This window comes from Hippichthys cyanospilos, chromosome 8 (genome assembly GCF_059441005.1).
Source record: "Hippichthys cyanospilos isolate Australia breed blue-spotted pipefish chromosome 8, RoL_Hcya_1.0, whole genome shotgun sequence".
NCBI lineage: Eukaryota > Metazoa > Chordata > Actinopteri > Syngnathiformes > Syngnathidae > Hippichthys > Hippichthys cyanospilos.
This window is the reverse complement of record NC_142376.1, coordinates 20,738,392-20,750,806: the sequence shown is the minus strand read 5'-3', so window position 1 is coordinate 20,750,806 and position 12,415 is coordinate 20,738,392. Positions and strand designations below refer to the sequence as shown.

At 39.2% G+C, this 12,415-nt stretch overlaps 1 protein-coding gene across 1 annotated transcript in view; it reads right to left on the bottom strand.

The window, feature by feature from the left end:
* lrmda (leucine rich melanocyte differentiation associated) overlaps positions 1-12,415 on the bottom strand; it is a 314,493-nt gene that overhangs the window by 107,567 nt on the left and 194,511 nt on the right. Inside the window, exons 3-4 of the mRNA XM_088420645.1 lie at positions 6,146-6,272; positions 3,776-3,915 (exon numbers count right to left, since the gene is read on the bottom strand). Coding sequence (XP_088276771.1) covers positions 3,776-3,915; positions 6,146-6,272 — 267 coding nt within the window. The remainder of the gene's footprint in view (positions 1-3,775; positions 3,916-6,145; positions 6,273-12,415) is intronic.

The following is a 12,415-nucleotide window of genomic DNA, read 5'->3' as shown; positions in this document are numbered from 1 at the left end:
AAAAATTGTGTCTTATATTTGGGGAAATACGGTATATCAAAATGTGACATTAGGGCAATATTAGATGATGGCGCATGTTACTGCAGTATCACAAATGGCCACTCGGGATGTGCATGGTCAGTGATGAACAGGAGAAGGGTTAACCAATTTTACCCACTGCATACCCTCTGCATTTGCAGAGGGGCTGGATTGTATATTTCTATGTCATCGCACTAATTGGTGGGCAGCGGCAACACAGCAGGATCCTCCATTTGAGAGACCATGAGTTCCCGAGGCACGGGCCAAGCTACTTATTGCCCAAGGCCCAGTGCTGTCATGACCTGCAAACAGCCTAACCTTGTCAGACATGGAATCTGCATCACGCTCAAATTGATGTTTGACTATGTGACACATTATGAATATTACATTACAGGAGCATAGACGCTGTCACTCAAGACGCAAGCGGCTTTCCTCACCAGCTAAGATAAGCATACGGGGCGGAAAAGTGAGCCGGGTAGGGAAAGTGAAAGGGAGACAAAAAGGGAGGTGAAATATTATTCAAGAAAGGCATGGGTGCTAAATGATTAATAGGCAACACAGAGTCAGAAACAAGCACTTAGGGCTAAAACAGACAAAAGAGAGTATGCTTTTCGCCTTTTATCACATTTCACGTAAAGGACCCTGACAAATGGTGGTCATATTGCATGGCTCGGGGCCCAGCTTGATGTTTAATGCATCGACTGCCGCGCTAAGGCAAGCTAGTAAACACTCATTTGTGGTGGGGAGTAGTCACACATGAAATCCATTTTGCAAACTGGAGTGTAGAGAGGGGCCGCGTGACAAAGCTTTTAGAATGATGCGGTCGAATCTACAGTTTGCTTGTGAAATGTTTGGATGGAAGAGGACATCATCAAACGAAAAGCTACTCAAAAAGGGAGCCTTTCATGACCAGTTACTCTCAGGTTATCTGGGGTTATTTGTTACATGCTCAGAAGTTCAATTTGTTTCCTGTGCTGTTTAGAGTTACTCTATGAAGATGGCAGAGTCCTTTACATAGTAAATTAGCACGTCATGAATTGCTTTATCTACTTAATCAGGGGATTGTTGCAGAACTTGCAACGATCAACATTATTAGCATAATGCTAATATTGTTAGTTTTTCAGTAACTCATAATTGTTATGTAGTAACAAATGTCTGTTGAGTTCCTCATGTGTAACTAAGTTTAAATGGAAGCAACAAAAACAAGGAAGCTAAAATTTTCATGTCAGGGTGTGGCGGTTTGTACCAGCACCAAGAACAAATCTAAACATGCTCGGAAAGACGCTTCAAGACAAGAGCCTGAGATACTTTACCACCATCCGCCCCATTGCATACCCATTACTAATTATTATATATTAATAATGTTATATTTTCAAAACATATCCTCCTCTGTAACAAATGTTTGTTGAGTTTCCAGTAACTCCAAACAGATGTATGAAAATGTAGACATGATTGTACTTAAATACAAATGATATCTCATTTATGTTAATGTCTTCAACAAATACATTTTGAGGGTGGAGAAATTGGTACCAGCACAAAATAAATAACTAAATAATTGATGTACAGTACACGCCAAAGGCAAATACACAATGTCATTATCGTTATTCCCATTAGATGTCTCGATATAATGTACCAGCACCAAAGAGTATTCCACCTGTGTTTAAGCAGCCGCATTTTTTCCTGATGACAAGTCAACACCCTTTCATTTTAGTCGTACACTTTTCCATATTACCGTGAAACTATGTGAAAAACAATCATACTAATTGAAGTCTATACCCAGCGAGTCATTATTATGCCAACATGTTTGTCATTTGAAAACGCTTACATTTTGCCAAATACAGTGGGCCCCTGGTTTACGAACTCCCACTTTTACGAACTTTTCGACTTACGAGCGTGGACCGCTGCGTTTTTTGTCCCCCTCTTACGCACATACCTTTCGTCTTACGAACAATCCGACATGCCGGTCAAAGTGTTTGTACACTTATTTTCGCATTGCTGCATCAATGAAATCAAATGTTCACGCTTAACGCTGAACGCTATTGCTCTTACAATGTCACAGTCACTGTCTCAATCACGGTGTCAGTCACGAAGTCAGTCACGGAGAGGCCGATATGCTATTGGTCAATTAAGGTCACAGTCCTGATCTCACTCACGGAGATGCGGATATGCTATTGGCCGGCGTCACGTCAATCACAGAAATGCCGATATGCTATTGGCCGAACGCCTTTATCTAGCTTGATGGCACAGCTGGTCGGGATAGAAGGAAGGAGAGAAAATGCGTGAAAAACGAAAGGAAGGAATGTTGTGAAGACTTTGCAAACTTTATCTGTTAGACATGGCTTCTAAAATTGCAAGTGGCGGTAAAGGAAGAAGTAAGAGGATGATGACAATAGAAACCAAGCAGGGGATAGTAAAAAAATATGAAGGAGGCGCACGCATAGTTAACCATGCTCTTGAGTATGGACGTAACCGCTCAGCAATCTTCTAAGGGCAAGACTTTCCTTGCCGGGGGACAGACCTCAGTCGACAACAAAATGGAGAGGCTTCTTCTATTATGGATTAAAGAGAAGGAAATCGCCGGTGATATGTTCTAGTTTTAGAAAATTTCTTGTTTAAGAAAATAATTCAATAAATTCTGCGGGTTGGTCTCTGCTCCCCTCCGCCTCCATCCAGCTCAAGTCACGTCGCCCCAAAGGTAAATGTCATTTTTCCTTTGTATATTTATGTTATTTAATTTAACTGTACAGTAGATTGTTACTAATTTTTAATATGTGTATAAAGTCGTGATGTTTTTACTTAAGGTTTTTGCATGCGCTGCACGCATTCACTAATTAACATAGGTTTGGATTGCCCGTCATACGAGCAGTTCGAGTTACGAGCGTAGCCGCTGAATGCATTAAGTTCATAACACGGGGGCCCACTGTATTCAAATCATATCAAAGTATTAAGCTCATTCACATGTTAAACAACAAAACAAATAAGTAAATGTACAGCAACTTATTGAACCAACTCAAACCACTAAATTCCTAATTGTACTGTTCATTTAGAACATGAAAACTACTGGTATTTTCCATGATGTCCAAATTCCAACATTTTCTAGTATTTTGCATTTCCCATGACAACATTCCCTAATTTAGTGGTTCTCAAATTGGGGTCCGCCGACCCCCAGGGGTCGTGGCCAGACTGCAGGGGGTTCGTGATATAATTTGGGTTGTTAATAAAACATACAAAGTATATTTGTGTTCATTTCATGTGATGAAGAGACGCCTTATTTGCAATAATTATTTTGTAAACTTCAGTATGGCTGAAAAGTAACAGATACACTTGCTGTCAAATTTATTATGTTGGTGAATAAAAAGGACACTTATGTTAGGTTTAAATTATTTTTTTTTTTTGTTTTCGCACACATTTGCAATGGGGATCCTTGGACAATTTGTTTTCCATAAACTGGTCCCTGAGTCCAAAAACCCTTGCCCTAATTAACAGTCACAAAGGTTCAAACAAACATAATTTTTCCACATTTCTTATCGGCTGCAAACCATTCCAATATCAAAACGTTCAGTTTATTCAAGCAAACTTTCACAGTAATCACCAAAAATGAACATTTCTAAATGAATCAAGTCCCATTCAACAGTATTTCAATTCAGTGACAGGAAATTTTGCATTCATTGTTTGAGGGTAACGTGAAGACAAATAGTACTGCTGCAATAACAGAAAGGTGTTATGCATATAATATATGTGATCCTGGAGGACTGACCTGTATCTCTGGTAGTCATCCTCATCTTTATCCAGGCTGACCAGTTGGTTGGGGCAGGCCTCGTTGCCCAGCAAGCTTAGGTACTCCAATGACGGGGTCACGTCAGCCAAGTGCTCCAGCAGCGCCTCAATATCAGTCAGGTGTCAAAGGGTGGATGTCAAGGACCTAGCGCTGTTAAATTACATTAGCATTTACTACCTACAGCGCTGTTCTCGGCCCTGTGGGCCCACGAACACATCACTGTCACACTCAAAGGAGCTAGTCACCAGCTTTGTGCGACATAGGGCCAATTTAAGGTGCAGGCTTTGGCGTACAGCGGTGACACAATTTGGCTGCTTTTCTCTCCATCTCTTTCATTTCCTAGGTGGCCGGCTGCAAAATACTGACAACATGATGGATGCCCTGTGGTTCAAACAGTCTGCGCTTCCCAGAGCTGTACCGCGGAAAACTTTTTGCCAATCGCGGAAAAAAAACAAACAGCACCTAAAGCAGGCACATTCATCACTAATACATTCACTTGGAAAATTGAGCCCCAAAAGTGTCAAAGTACAGCAGCGCTAATGCTGCGCTCGTGCAATAAAATGGCAGCGCGCCACGACAGGATGTACATAATTGGCCTATTAGCATGTGCCCGCCACTTCACAGCCCATGTCGGCGCATGGTCCCAGACGCCCCACATTTTAATGTTGACTCTGGAAGCGTGTGCATGAGTGTGAATGCGTGTAAGAGGGTGAGCCTCCAGTGGAGTCTAAGGAAGCTGAGTGAAAAGAGCGCACACTGCAGAACCGGTTCAGAAACCAAAAAGGGACATTAACATGTTTTTGACTTGATGATGAACAACCATGCCTTAAGCCGATGGCTCCGTTTTATTCATTTTTTTTACCATGGTAACTCAGGGTAAATTTCTTCTACCCTGTAGAAAGTAAAAAAACAAGTAAATAAAATTCTTTGTTGCCTATGTTTTAAAGTGGAAGTACATAGTAAATACAAGGGATTGGTGGTTTCACATAGTAAGAAACGTAAATGCCACAGATCTGTGTTATTTATAAATTATTAATGCAACCAAAAAAATCACAATTTTTACTAACATAATCACAGTATCATTATTAGGAAGGCACCTCAAAAAAGACTTTTGATTTTACAAGTTTGGCTTGGAGAAAGTGGATTATAAACATATAAAAATAAAAAGGTAGTCTAATATGCTCTCTTTACAAATTGGATGAAATATCAACAGCAACAACCAAAATGAGTTCTTATGCATCCAAGACCCCAATGAAGAATGGGTTCAAAATGACTAAGAAGACAATAATGTACATTTTTTGACCGGATGCAGAATAGTAATGCAGAATAATAATGCACATTCCCTGCATAAAGTGCAGTATGATTATCTTAAATGACCATGTTGTTGCTGCCCGATGTTTTAGCTGTTTGTGTACGTTTGGATAAATGCAAATGCTGTGATCTCTGAAAAGGATTATTTTTTTGATGCAGTGCTTCAAAAATGTATTAGACAAACACACAATGTAAGGTTTATGCCACAATTGCCCTAAATGGAAAGCATACATCATTTTTTATTAATCTAATTTGGTTAAGGCTCTGGTATTTAGAAGAAAGAATATTTTCATTTAAAATACATGGCAAACGTTACTTTTATTTTTATGTCTGAATTTCCAGAGTTAGTTTACAGAAAAATAATAAAGCACATTATTATTTTTAGATGAATATGTCAGACTATAGTTCTTGCATTAGTAGGAGTGAATGTTAGGGCTTGATTCATTTTAAATTTTCAAGCAAGCCCAGACATACGGCTAAAATGTTGGTGTCAGAGAAATGAACTCACTTTGAAAATCACCATTCCTGTGAAGAAAAAAAAAAAAAAAAACGGTAAAGTAAGAGGCATATAACTGTCAGTGGGGATGTAATAAATGTGTTACTCACTCTATGTGTTGTTTGACACACCCAAAAATCCTATCTAAAGGCACATAATGGGAATTTGAAAAAGCAGGGTAAATATAAAATGTATTAAGACTGAAGCAGAAATTATTCATCTGCAGGAAAAATAAAACGAACAAACCCCACAACAAAACAAACAAACAAAAAAAAACACAATATCATTACAATGAATAATAATCTCATGACTCGGTTCAAGACGACTCTGATAGTACTGAATATTGTTATTGACTTGAAATCTGACTCCACTAGAGGTCCCTGTGGCTCAGAAACAACTCTTGAGTGGAGCTTCTCCACACTCACGATCCCTCCAAAGCCATTAAAAGCATTTCCTCAAAACAACAAAACCAAGAGCCGATGATGACTGCATTTTTTTTAACAGCACAATTAAGGAAGACTGCATTTTGCTTGAAAGGATATTTTGTTCTTATTGAGTGTCAAGGTGTGCAGATTAGGTAACCTGGGCAACCGGAGGTCATTCCCAAGCAGATTGTTGTCGGCGACCAGTTCTTCCAGCTCAGTGAATGTTTTGAGGCCTGCCAGAGACCTGCAATGATAAGGCCAGAGGAAAAGACGGGTTACGGTGGGAGATAAATATTTCACATGCTGAAAGAGTTTATGTCTGGGCCGGTCAGTGCAGAGAGGGGTGAATGACAAGAATTAGTGGCGCTGAGCTCCCCCTGGCATGGCGAGGCATCCTTCAGAGGCTGGCAGGATGAGGGATGGGGGTCACTTGTGAGTAGCCAGGATTCAAAACAAAAGGCTTCAGAAATGCGGCGGGCAGGATGAATTTGTCAATGTCTTGTGCCTTGAGGCGCCCAGTTTCGCCTGACCCCAACCCTCCATTCCCAAGACAAATCACTCTGTCACAGTTCACCTTCACTCCCCAGACACAAATTTAACTTGTCATCCATCATTTTCACACAGGAAGCGGAACACGCTTGCCATCGCGCATGGAATGGAAGGCAAACTTTTCTCTTCACAGGCTTCAAAACCTTAAAGAGACAGTGCGCATTTTCCTCTGACCGGCGCAACCCCCACCCTCACGTGTTAACGCATTCACACAGCCTCATCATAAAAATGATGAAGGGTGGTGTCAGGAGTAATATTAGGACCGTGCAAAGTTCAAGCTGTAAAAGGAGCACAATGGCAGTATGTGCTGTCCAATCCTTCAATGCTGCGTGGATGTGTCCTAGGTGACTTTATTGGCATTTAAATCAAATACAGGCATGCAACCTCACCATCAACGCACCATCATAGAAACAAGTCATCCAAGTTCCTGCTTTTCAAAAGTGCATCCATGTCCGGCGAAAGGATCGCATAGCTTACAGGCACGGTGACGTCCAAACAGATGCAGCGCTAACCATTTCAGATTCCCGTCAGTATGAGAATTTTAACGCGACACCCTGCCCTGCCCAAAAGGCAGGAAGCGGTGCACACTTTTCAACATTTATCATGGTTAACAAAAGCAACACATTGGCACGGTTTAAAAAAATGAACATTTTTAAAAAAGGTTTACAATTTATATTTTTTTTTCATATTTCCAACTCCATCCTAGGAGGGATATCTCATTTGAAGATGGAAAATGTACATATAAAAGACAAAACCCACAATGTAATGTTATTTAGCACCCCCAGTGTGAACCACGATAGGAATGAACCGTACAAAGAAGTTGTTAAAAAGTGCAGTCAAGAGTCACCACTAAAATTAAATATTTCCATATCTAATTGCTTCTTGATATCTATTTGACTTTATTGTTTTTACTGTATAATTAAATTTTCACAGATCAAACTAACTGGTAGTTCTTCTTTAGGCCAGAAACGACATTTGGTAATTGAAATCAAAATTGACACCACGCACCTGCCTGTAAACCAACGTGATTCCCCCAAGTTTGAAATTCAGTCAAACTGAACTTATAATCAATGTTCGTGTCTTGTATTTCAAATATATTCAATTTCACACTATGTGGTTTAACTAAAAATTGCATTAACTATAATATCAAATATGAAAACATGAAAACCTAAAACAGTTTTGCTTTCTTCCAAAACACAACAAAAATTACAAGGGGTGGCATAAAATATGGGCTACATTGTACATATTTTTTGTCATAGGGCTGTTATTGACTTTGAAGTCAAAGACATTTGAAGTATGATCCTCACACAATGACATATTTTAAACCTGGAGCAGTGATATCAAAACTACAGCATACAAAAAAAAAACAGTAGGCGAAAATATTTCCGTCCCTTCTAAATGATGTCTGATTTAGCCCATGTTAGACTCATTTACTGACATTAATATTTGAAAATATTGTCATATTGAAAACCTGATGTTTTATCATACATTTCCCTCATTTTTTTACATTAATCCTTTCAACAGCAACTCACAAACAGGTTGCAATAGAATTTTTTTGTGTTGACACCCCAAAACCACCAGGTGACATGAGTGGCCAACATACGACATTTTTAAGCCTTTCAACGACTTCTTTGATTGGCTTAGCCTGGAATCCCATATTGCAAAAAGGTTCGTCATAAAATGCAATTGATGACATGTTTTAATTTCATAAATACATCCATACACATATATATATTACCCCCCCCCCCCCCCACACCCACACACACACACACACACACAAAAAGTACATATGTATGGATAGGGCTGATGTTACAAATGACTAAAGGTTGAAAGTAAGAATATTTCATATTTGATGATGCTATGACCCTTTCAAAGTCAGCTCAAATTGGTTGATAATAAGCCCAGGCTAGTGAAATATCTCCGGACACCCAGGGGTTACAATCAGAGACCGCTAAAAAATGTTCAAAAGGGGTATTGATAACTGAAACATTGTAAAGGTTTAAGACAACTTGAAAATATTGTATTTTAACCAGAAGCTTAAAGTTCTACTTAACATTTTGCGGGCCACATAAAATGAAGTGGAGGGCCGGATCTGGCCCCCGGACCTTGAGTTTGACAGTTGTGATTTAGTGTGTCATTAAACCAACCCTGCATGTACGACAAAACCGAAGTACCTAGAGAAAAACACATGCAAGCACAGGGAGAAGATAAACGCCACACAGGAAGGCCAAATCCACAAAATCCTCTCATCTCAGGCATACATGTTATCTACCGTGCTGCTCATTCCAAAACATCAACTTCAAACAAATAGCATTCAACTCATTTATTTAGTATTTTTCCTTAACTATATGACAATGAATTAAAACACTTAATTCATATTAAATATAACTATTTCAAAATCCATGGAGAAGATACATTTATTGAAATTTAGAACCTTAAAACTAAGGAAAAAATGTGTACACATGCCGCTTTGAATAATTTTATTTCAACAGAAACCCACTTCAACTGTCCTTACTGCACATGCTATGTTGAAATAGAAGACAAAAATAATAATTAGAAACATAAAACACAGAAATGAACTAATTAGCACGTCTCTGCCGACTGCGAGCAAGGCAGTTTGATGCCTCGTTTTGAAAGGCGTCACATTTGCACCCGAACAGACGCACACTTAAAAACACAAGAGCGACAACTTGATAGCACCTATAGCCGGTATTAGTGTAGGGTGACAAGCTCATTGCTTCAGACTAGGACGCGAATAAGATGGATGTGCATGCAGATATGCTGTTTTTTTTTCTTTTAGGTGTTTGCGAATAGTACAAAAAAAATGAAACAAAAACACATTTCATGTAGAAAATCATGAAATGAGCTTTCATTCAAAAACTAGCAGTCTTATGGTGTACCTTATAAACATGTACAGAAAAGATACATATTACTGGTGTACAGTTTGCATGTTCACCCGTGCGAGTGGGGGTTTTCTCTGGGTACTGTCAGTGTGAATGGCTGTTTGTCTCTGTGTGTCCTGCGATTGGCTAGAAACCAGTTCAGGGTCTACACCCCCCCCCCCCCCCCCCCCCCACACACACACACACACACACACACGCACACACACACACACACACTGCTTGATGACATGACAGCTGGGATAGGTTCCAGAACGCCCACGAACCTACTGAGTATAAGTGGCTAGGAAAATGGTTAGGTTGAACTTTTTACAATTTAAAATAATGAGTTGATCCTCAAAGGCCACCTTATTAAGGCACAAGCTATCAGCGTTATCAAAATAATGCAGGGCTGGCTTGCCCATTAGGTAAGATAGGCATCAGCTGAGGGCACTGTGGACACTAGGGCCCATCAAAAATCAGCTGAAAATTCACCTTTGATATACAGCAATTTTATTCAAATTAAGAATTAAATATTAACTCTGAATTTCAAGTCAAAGGTCGAGTGGAGTAAATGGAAATCCATGTAAACAATTGAGAAAAGAAGAGTGAGGTTAATTAATTTTGGGGGTAATTTGGGTAATGGCTGAGGCACTGTAAATGGTGTGCAAAATTGAAAAAAATCCATCGTTAACAGTATTTGAAATGATCAAATTCTTAGTAAAATCATTTCATAGTTGGATGAAAATTGAACACGTTAAAATGATGTATTTAATGTTGGTCTAAAAATGACACAGTGACAGCAAAAACGTAATTTGTAAATCTAATCATTGCGTTAAAAAAATGTGTATCATGTGAGTAACACATTTACAATAATACATTTTCTTTCATGATACAATAGTACATGTTTATTTTTGTCTTTTTTTTTTTTTTCTCAGTTCCAAAATCGATTAAAGCAGTGGTCCCCAGGTACCGGTCCGTGGATCAACTGGTACCGGGCGCGTGGGCTGGACCCGAAAAAATGTTTTGGAGCTGATTTAGTTAAACAGTTCATACATTTGTGCTTGTTCTCTGTTTTTTTGACGCCGCCTCTGGCTGCTGTTGAGATTACATGCATAGTGAGAAGGATGTTGTAGTTTTTCGAGCAGCCCCCCTAAGGTGTTGCCTGGTCCGTGGTGATCAAAAGGTTGGGGACCACTGGATTAAAGTACAAATGAACCTCATTGCCAATGACTAATGTAAGAAATGTGCATTCTTGACAAACTGTGAATCAATAGGATTGAAAAATAAAAGAGACAAGAGAAAGCTGCTGCTTTATAAGTGAACAAATCTAGTTAAAATCTGTGGATGGGTTAGGGTTAATCTCTTTCAAGTGTGGATGTATACGCATATTTGGAGTGGAGGACAGCTAGATAACGCCGCATGAGGTATTGTCTGCTGAGACTTGTAGTTCTCTACATGCGTAGTACACGGCAGTGTTTTTCAACCACTGTGCAGTAGTGCTACTTGAAATAGTCAGGTGTGAGCGCGAAATTATTAAATTTGACTTTTTTTTTTTTTTCAATTTGGGGAAACAATGTGTCGTTGTTGGCTGTGAGAGCAGTGTGTTGTAGGGTAATCCTGTTAACAAACACACAGCACTTTGAGACAAGCGGTGTTAAACAGTGTTTATTTGATTGCTGTTGATAAAAGTTTGATTAGAATGACTATATTGTTAATAGAGTGCAGCGATTCAAATTTTAAACATTTTGGCTGATGCTGCGCCTCGAGGAACAAAGAAGTGTGTCTTGGACCAAAAAGGTTAAAAAATACTGAAATATGTGATAAAAACTGGTTGGGTTGGACATTCTAAATATTTCATTATAATAGTGAAAGAAAATGAAAATGAGATGATGATGATTATTATTATTTTTATTATTACCACCACATTATAATTTTAGGCATGCTAAAATTTAATTGAACCCCCCAAAATATAATCTAATATGTCCAAGTTGTATGTCCAAAACATTTCCTACTTTCCTTGGATTAGTTCACTAGTTTTTTGAGTCTGAAATGAAATGGCATGTTTGAATTCCACATGCAGTTCTCAAAAGACTGCAATTAATCTGCAAGTGTAATAGCTTTTAATGTGTAGTTCGGCACCGCAATGGATAAACATGATTTTGTTTACCGCTCCCCAACTTTGCCACCTGTAGATATGCTGTGTGTGTGTGTGTGTGTGTGTGTGGGTAAGAGGCTGCTGCAATCCTGTGGGTTGGGTTATTAGCTGCTTGGTTAAAGGGAGCCGCATGACACAGGGGGAGCCTTATTAATTGTTGTTTTCATGTCACTGCAGCTGCGTGCACTGGCTGATTTAATCAGTTAAATTCACAGCCAGGGGAGCGAGCAGCCACTGAGTCCCATACAGCATTAACTACAGCACAGAGATTGAAGCACTACAACACTTGCCAGCTTTTTCTGTGTATTTCCCATTGGCGCTTTCATTATTATGCTTTTTTTCCCCTAACTTATTGTAATGCACAACTTAGAAACAGTGAAAAGTTCATGTGATGCAGGAAAAAGCACTGGCAGTCAAATGAGTTTTGTTTTTTTCTTCTTTCTGTTAACAAAACTAATGAGTGGAATTGTCTTGAGCCTCAAAATTTACAGACTCAAAGAAACAACAGACACAATATGGGAAATACTACCTGATTCCAACGCAATATTGTTATTGACTGATTTCTCAGTTGTTTCTCTGGATTGTTTTGTGATGCCAAACAGGAGAAGTGCTGTATGATTAACAGGGACCTAAAATGGCACAGGAATGTACAGTATGTTCAGACTACTCCAGAATTGGACTCCAATCTTCCTTTAGTACTCGTGGTTCCACACAGTTGTTGGTCTCATATTGGTAAACAGTGACTCACACTCCAAAATCACAACAATGATGACGGTGTGTCTTCAACGAACTTAACAAGCT